The sequence below is a fragment of the Eublepharis macularius genome, chromosome 2 (genome assembly GCF_028583425.1).
Source record: "Eublepharis macularius isolate TG4126 chromosome 2, MPM_Emac_v1.0, whole genome shotgun sequence".
NCBI lineage: Eukaryota > Metazoa > Chordata > Lepidosauria > Squamata > Eublepharidae > Eublepharis > Eublepharis macularius.
Genome location: NC_072791.1, coordinates 154,009,252 through 154,017,870, shown reverse-complemented (window position 1 = coordinate 154,017,870; position 8,619 = coordinate 154,009,252). Strand labels below are relative to the sequence as shown.

Genomic DNA, 8,619 nt, shown 5'->3' with positions numbered 1-8,619 from the left:
GTGGATCTTTTGCAATGAATAGAGTTGGTTTTTTATCATCTTACTGTTTTGCTCCTTGCAAAACATGGCTTATGGGATAGAATAAAACTGTAGCCTTTCTTTTCTGTGATGTCCTTTGTGTTCAACTTAGCCAACCTTTGCTGTTTAATGCCAGAATAGATTTGTTAGGAATAAATTTCGATGTTAGGAATAGATTTGTGCCTTGTCATCATCTTTTCTTTTGAACATATATATACGCTGCATTTAAAAACCCCATTCTTTACAAAGCTTTCCGTAACAGACATCAATCTGTCCTTTATGCATTCATCCTACGCATGGTGTAGAAACACTACGCCCCAGAGTTCTGCAAGGCTAGTGTATATTTAATACAGAGGCTGATACCCAAAACACTCTACGTTGATGTATTTGCATTCTGCATGTTTCAGTTCATGTTGAACAACCTTATGGAACTGATGCTCGCAGGAAGAGGAGGAATTGTTTCTAGTAACCATAGTTGGCTTCTCTCATCCTTTCCTGGAGGTTGGCGTTTACAAGAGGAACTTTGATCATACAGTCTTCTTTTCACCTGACTACAGCATGTGGAAGGGCCTTTTTTGCTTTCATTTAAATTTACATAAACTGATCTTTCAGACAGTCAGGAGGGCACTTCACATATGGCTAGAAGTCCCAATTATTCCATGTTTCTGTGGCTGGAGCTTTTTGTGCGATTAAAAAGTGGCCGGTCAAGGAAGAGCACTATAGGCTCCTCTGGAGCTGCCTGCAATTCCAGAACTGTGATAATATTAGGGGCTGAAGAATAGAGGAGCAAGCCAGGCACAAAGAGGGTTTGCTGGGAACCACGAGCTGGCCAGAAGCGGCCCAGGTTAAAACCATTGATCCAGAGCTGGCCCTAACAGAAAAGACAAGATGACATTTTAGAAATACTGTCTCTGATTACACTATCATTCTGAACTATAGTTCTCTGGAGAAAAAGTCACATCCCTTTTGCTATTTAATGACACATGATGGAAGGTCTATTGTGATAAGAGCAACATCTCTAGCACCACCATCCTAAGCATGTTTTCTCCAAAGCAAGCCCTGTTGGATTGAAAGAGACTTATTCCCTGTTAAGTATGCTTCATGGTGCAGTCTATGATTTTTGATCTAATGTCTCTTTACTTCTGAGCACCCTAGAGGATAAAATGTGAACAAAACCAAAATGGTCACTGTAGCAAAGCTTCTTTAACTTACAAAAAGAGATGTGAAGGAAATACTAACAAACAGAAAATGGCATGGCTGCTCAGTAGCCGAATTAATCCATAAAATTGGACTCAGTCTAAGGATTGTAATACCTTAGTCCATCCAGGGAGCTTCACATAAGAGTCCCAGTTGACACCAGCAGTAGTGAAGGTTCCAGTATAGAAAGCAGGTCCTGTGTTCCCTCTGCTGGTTGGGGCAACTGGGGGCCACACACCTGCCACTGCTGAATCTATGTCCAGGGAATAGATGATCCAGTCATTGAGAGTAGTTGAATCCAGTGTGACATTATGGATCAGACCCTGGACAGGAAGATGGGAGTCGGAACTTTAGATGGGAAGAATAGAACCTGCCCTTCTGCTTGCTAATTCTTACCTGTTGTCCATCACTGGCCAGTGTTCAGCATAGCTTGGGCCAAGCTTCCAGCCCAATTCACTTTAAACACATCCCAACCCAGCCCAGGATGCCTCCTGTGAACAATAATGGAGACAGTGTCACTGTCCAGATGTACCTTAAAGTCACTGACATTGGCCCCAAAGTTGATACGGCCCATATTCTCCACCAACAAATCCAGGACGTCCCCAGCCTGTCCAGATATATTGGTTCCACTCACTTTATCCCGTTCCAATGTGCCTTTATATTTCTGAAGAGGTAGATGAATGGGATTAGCAGATAATCTAGCCATTGAGACCTTACCAAATTACAAGAAACAATTTTGTCTTTATGTAGCCTCTGGTTCATCATGTAAGGACACTGGGCTACAGCAAGACACTGGGTTACATGCTGCATTCTTTTAACTTCAGCAAATGGCCTCCTTCCCTATCCCCTGGAAGGTTCCACATTCTCCGCCTTACTCCATTAAGTAGAATGTAGGCAAGATCATGGACTCCATTATTAGGGACACTAAGCAAGACAGACTTCTGGATGTCATGTGGTAGAAGAGTCCGGTAAAGGATAAAACCATGGGCCTGAAATAAAGAATGAAAACTATCTTGGGTTTGATATGCAGGACAGAAGACAAACTTTATTTTTTTTTATTTAAACATTTATACTTTGTATTTCTCTCAAACGGGGACCCAAAGCAACATCATTTTCCTCCTCTCCATATCCTCACAACAACCCTGCGAGGTATGTTAGGCTGAGAGAGAGACTAGCCCAAGGTCACACTGAGCTTCCATGTCAGAGTCAAGCTCAGCTCTCCCGGATCCTAGTCCAACACTCTAACTATATCCTCTCTGGCCTCTTACATCTGCTAGGCGAAATAAGTGTTGGTCTTCGCTGTGGTAGGTTCTAGTCCTATCCCTTACCTGACTCATAGCCTCAAAGGTGAGTGGGAAAGGGGTTCGGATGGGCTGCACAGGTGAGAGCAAGCCTAGAATATCCAGCAGGTTTATCCGCTACAGGAAAAAGAAAGGATGTTGTGCAGGATAGCCTTTATAGCATTTACAGAGGTTCCTCCTGTCTTCCCCAGCAGCTTCCATCTGTTGTCTTACACTCATCACAATCTTCCCTTCTGCTTTATCCAAACACACGGTCCCTCCAACATTTTTATTTCTGAAAGAGGGAATGGTGCTTTCTGCTGATTCCTCATCTCTCTGCAGACCCCCCGTTTCCCATCTATAGTGTCCCATGGATACACTGGTCCCCAAGATTATGCCATTTTTTGAAGGTTGGATATCTGCCCATATAAATGATAACGAGTGCTGGAAAGAGTATGCAGAAGAACAAGGCACACTGGCTTCCAAACCTGACTTACCTGTGGCAGAGACACATAGCCATATGCAAGCTTTGTGGTAGGGGGTGGCATTGGTCCTGCGGGCAATGCCTGAAACTGGATAAAAAAATAAAGTCCATGTGGTCAGTCTGATTGGGGGAAAGGAATCAGGTCCCTATTTCAGACTGGCAGCACTCTGCAGCTGATAGTATATCTACTGCCCTGAAATAATAGACCAAGCTCATTCCATTCCTCTGTTCTCAGCAACCATGAACAGAACTGACTTGTCTCCCCTAATCTTCACTGCCAGTGAATTACTGCATTGAGGCTAGAGTAGATCTAAATTCCAAACTCTATCCTGACTCATCAGATGATGAGAGAAAAGAAGGTAATGCTTCAGTAATGCTGTCAGCTGAATGCTAGCTGAATAGTCCTATTCCAATCAGTATGAGTTATTACACTGCCACCCATTGCCACAAGAGTGCAGAACTGTTACCTTCCCAATGACTGTCCGAATAGCATACACCTTGGCAGTGGGGTCTCCAGCTTCTGAGAGGGGTGCATCATAGTCATAGCTAGTTGTGATGGGTTTGAATGTCTTCTTGTAATCGGCACCTGGATGGAAAAAGTTATGAAAACAGAGCAAACAGGTAGACTTCTTCCTTCCTGCACTAGATGGTTCCACACCATGCCCAGAAGTTAGGCCTCTGTAGCTTTTGACAGTGACCCTAAGAACAAAACTCACCACTCCAGTAACCAAAGTTGGTGCCACCCTGGAACATATACCTATAAGAAGAGCAGAGCAGGTGTTGCAGTTAATATTCTCCTCTCCCAACAGGGATGTTGGGGGGGGCAGGGTGGACAAGAGAGAGAAGTGCTAGAGTGCAGCAGACATGAATCACCCCCGCTGCTTCTAATGCTTGTTTTCCCTTGCTCAGTAGACCCCTTTTCCCTATGACCTCATGGTTACATGTTGACGTTGGCGCCCACTTCTAGCATCTTCTGTAGGCCCTGAGCCACCTCTTCAGGACTGCTTGTGGAATGTGGCTCACCCCAGTAATCCAGCCAGCCTGTGTAGTACTCAGAATTCACCTACGAGAAAGACAGGATGAGATATTTACAGGGAAGTCGTATCTTGATCATTGTCAGTGCATGTGTGGTAAAACACCAGGATGGGAGATAGCAATTTTACTTCCTTGTATTGAAATATGCTTGCAGAAAATGGAGGATCCTTCCATCCTATGAATTCCCACAATGGTCTAAGCTTCATTACAGCTAATAATAACATAGAAAAATAAACACCTCCCATCTAGGTCTTCCCCATCTGAAGCCCCCAGAAATACTCTCCAAGTGGATCTAGTACTAGTAGCACCCATTCAGGAAGGTAAGATAAACTCCTTGACTATTGGAGACTTCTGGAAGCGCCAATCAAACACAGGATTGTGAGTTATGTGGTCCTAGCACCTGCTAAGCAACCACTAGGGCAAATGACGATTTGGCACTTATGGGTATTGTTGATTGGTGACTCCTGGAGGTAGCTAAGGAGAGGCTGTGACAGTCTGGCAGAATATATAGCTGGAAATAAGGCAGGGAATGGCCCCAAAGAGGTGTGGTCAGACTATTATTTGTAGAGATTGTGCCAAGGGAGGAGTGGGTGTGACAAGATGTGGGGTTCCATCTTCCCACTTGGCAAGGCAGGCCCTCTTACCAGTGGCCCTTTTGGTTCATATACTCGCTGCTGTTCAAATGCCTTTGTAATGTTAATGCCTGCAAAAGGACAGAGAAAACCAGAGTCAAAGCAAATTCCTGCCTAACTCCTGTCAATCCAAACAGACTGTCCCACCTTCCACTACCTAGTCCAAAGTCCACGGTAGCATAGAGGCCCTGTATAGTCCCACACCGCAGGTCAAGGTCTTTGATGCCATCAGTGGTGAAGAGCACAACTTCCTCTCCCAGGTGAGCACGAAAGACAGACATTAGATGGCGAAGATAGTCATAGTCACAGGCATAGTAACTCCCATATTCATTCTCCACCTGCCTGGGAAACAACAGGCATTACAGGATGGTGACTCGGGGACCTCACTTTGCCAGAAGGAGCAGATCTCCAAAATGCCTTTGCAAAGGTATTTCCTCTGTCAAATATTAAGTCAACATCAGTGGTGCCCAGCCTCTTTTACACCAGAGGCAGTTCAATTAGCAAGGCACAGCAAAAGACACAGATGAGCTGTTTGTGAAATCCCCGGGTCCATTATGTGTCTGAAAGGCTTTATTGCTAACTACTTCTCCTGCTTGATAGAGTGGGCTAGATATGAAGTAAGAGATTTAAGGCATGAGAAAGGTTACCTTCTCAGGCTTTGTCTATAAATCAATGATTCTGCTTGCTATGGTGTGTTGCCAAGACCAACTCTGCCATGATACAAGTACTGAATAGCTCCCAAATGAAATACACCTTTGTTGGCTTGGTCCCTTACATAGAAAATACTGGAAGTGGCAATGGAGTGGTAACTTAAGTCTTCTGCTGCTCACCTGAATGCTGCAGGCATGCACAAGTTTGCGCACACACATGCACTCCAGTGCAACAACTATTTGTGTTTATGTAGTTAGATACTAAGGGCTCAGTTTGGCACAGGTCTCATATCAACAGCCCATCAGAAGCACAGGTCTAGGATTACAGACAGCACAAAGCAGGACCTGCAGCCCACGCACCTGGACACTGATGATGTTGCCTCCGTTGCAGTAGAGACGAGGTTTGATCTTGGGCAACAGGACATCCAACCATGTGTCTACAGCCTGCAAGAAATCTAAGAGTATAAAGCAACTTAGCTAAGGGCTGGAATTCCTCTGTCCAATTTCCAAAGTAGTGCTAGAGCAGACTTGGAGCTGTCAAGACAGTTACAAAGAGAAGAGGTCTGGGGGGGCCCTTGGACCATTATACAACATTCACAGGGGCTATCATAGTTTTGCAGGAGAGTTCTAGAAACTCAGATGATCTCCCCAGTAGCTACTAGAGCAACAGCCATTACAATGAAGACATCGATCCAATGCTCCAGGGAGTAGAATGGGCCTAGTGCCTCGTGATTAAGAGTCACTGTCTTACCTGGGTTAGTTGTACGCAGGACAATATCTGGCTTTGCTAGCAGCCAGAAAGGAAGGCCACCCTAGGAAAGAAGGCAAGGAGGTAAAACAACATTGCCAATAAGGTCAAAATGTGTAGTAAACTCCTCTCCCTGTCCTGATCAATTAGAATCAGTAGAACTGGTCAGAATGTAAAATCTAAGGTGGGAGAAAATAGATTTTAGTTTAATGCTCATGACAGTAGTAGCTGATGCCAAGAGGGAAAATGGTATAAAGTACAAGCGCAAAAAAACTGGGAAGATGAGGGCAAGGAAACTAAGATAAGTCAAAGAAAACCCAACAGGAAAAGGAGGATGGTATGATCAAGTGTTTACTTGAGGGAGGGCATCTACCTGACCCAGGGGTGTTTCATTCAAATGCTACACATGTGCCCAAAGCCATTCTAGATCTTTTGCTCAGCCCTTACCATCTCCCATTCTGCACAGATGTAGGGTCCAGGACGCAAGATCACCAATAGGCCTATCTGTGCAACGAGGTCCAGGAATCCCTCCAAGTCTCTATCACCAATGAAGTTGTACATACCAGGCAATGGCTCATGATAATTCCAGGGCACATAGCTAAAGGGAGAAAGAGATTTCAATCTGGAATAGGTGGCTGTGGCAGGGAGAACTCTCCCCACAAGGTAAGTGTTGATAAGAGAGAGAGGCATCTCTCATTCCTGTGGTCACAGACCCTAAATGCTGCCCATGTTTCCTCTCTGTAATTCATCTACATCCCCACATACCTAGTTTTTCAGCCCAATGAGTTAAAGAACAAACATAACTGTAGGAGTGGGGAAGTGAACAGAAATCCTCTTTTCATTTTCAAACTGAAGACAAGAATAATGATTATTCTCATAGGAAGGATTGGGGGGGAGGGGGGTCGTATGTATGGATTATTTTCTTCCTTTCCCTACACTGGGACATGCAGTCCTTCCTCCCCCCCTCCCCCATTCCACACTATGTATTTCGGCCACCAGCTGCAATGTGCTCTTCATGTACACAAAGGCCTGAAATGGAAGAGCCACAGGCCCCCCAATATTTGGGCCAGGTCTGCTAAAGGGCTGGTTGAAGCCTGCAAAAAGGACCCAATACCACAAAGGCTAGAACATCCATGGGCTATCATGAACCACAGCAAAAATTAAACTCAAACAGAGATCCTCATCCCTGTCTGATCACTTACACCTGCACAGCATTGAGGCCACTCATGTACATCTTGAGGAGCCGATCCTTCCAGTAGGCAGGAGGTATTCGGAAGTAATGGATGCTGCCTGAGATATAGCGAAATGGAACACCATCCTTGCGGAAGGAGTTACTGGTATAATCAATGCTGAAGGAGTGGGCTTCTGAGGTGACCTGGTATTCAAGTTGGGCAAAAAAAGGATTATTATATTTATATTAAATACATTTTTCCCAGCCCTTGCTGACTGAAGCAAAGGAGTGTTGTGTCCCCTCTCCCACTACCATAGCATAAGACAGCACAGATGTTACCTTCTTGGCCAATATACTTGGATAGATAGATAGATGGTTCTCATTACTGTCTTTTGCAATGTGGCTATTTTATACAGAAATCTCCAGGATTGATGGCACACCCAATACAAATGCCCCAATTTGCAAGTACAGTCTAGTATACAGAGGCATGGCAAAGAACACATAATACATTATCTCAAAAGTATAACTGAATGATCACATCACCTTGTTTCAAATCACTCAAATGTAAGGCTCCAGTCAAGTTTACACCTAAGGTTCAGGCTTCAAGACACACACACAGCTTTTAATGATTTGCTGGCTGCATGGAGTCCCCATACTGAATCATATTCTGGAGTCACCCAAACCTCTGCCTTCAGTCCCACCATGCATAATATGTCATTCACAATCAGCTCCATGCTGCTCTCCTTCGCTTTCTCTTGTGTGCTCCTGGAATCTTGTGCATATTCTGATCTGCACTGGAGGCCAACCCACCAGTAGTATTACAGCTGAGGGCACTGGCCATTCTCACCTGGATTGGCTTGTGGATAAAGGAAGCTTTGTCTACACTGCAGAGAATATGAAAGAAAGGAGGACTGGCATCCTGCATCCTGGGGAACATCCCAGGAAAGGACTGGCATATTGCATCCTGGTGAACTCCCAGGTAACACCACTACACAGCTGCTCAACCCTGTAGTGTACTCTGCGTATTCCTCAACCTGTTGGCTCCACCCAGAATAACAGGATGGAAAGGAGCCAACGAGGCAGCGAAAACCCTGGGTTTAACTTAATCGTGGAGAAAAGAAATCAAGGCTAACAGGTAACGAAAAGCTTGAGTCATCGCTGCTGCATCCTTCAGGGAGCCCTCTCCTCATTTCCCTTTTGTGCCTCACCTGGAGCGGCAGACCCCACAACACCAGCACTAGGACACACAGTTCCAGCCTCATTTCTCCGGCTGCCACTTCAGCGCGGAACAGGGCAGCAGGGGGAGTCATCACATGACCGGCCAATGGGCAGGACCTGGAGCGTCTTCCAAAGGTCCGGAGTGGTTGCTGTCGAGGGGGAGGAAACACACACAGTAAATCCCCT

General features: G+C 45.2%; 1 protein-coding gene across 1 annotated transcript; it reads right to left on the bottom strand.

Annotated features, from left to right (window-relative positions):
• Positions 1-51: 51 nt before the first annotated feature.
• Positions 52-8,525, bottom strand: GLB1L (galactosidase beta 1 like). The gene is made up of 16 exons (XM_054971056.1): positions 8,424-8,525; positions 7,247-7,419; positions 6,492-6,642; positions 6,048-6,108; positions 5,657-5,751; positions 4,804-4,984; positions 4,659-4,717; positions 3,921-4,042; positions 3,696-3,736; positions 3,447-3,565; positions 2,993-3,067; positions 2,544-2,633; positions 2,091-2,204; positions 1,748-1,879; positions 1,332-1,538; positions 52-889 (listed from the first exon to the last, which is right to left on the bottom strand). Exons 1-16 carry the CDS (start codon positions 8,523-8,525, stop codon positions 671-673), a joined length of 1,941 nt encoding a protein of 646 aa, XP_054827031.1. The 3' UTR covers positions 52-670.
• Between the last annotated feature and the right edge of the window lie 94 nt (positions 8,526-8,619).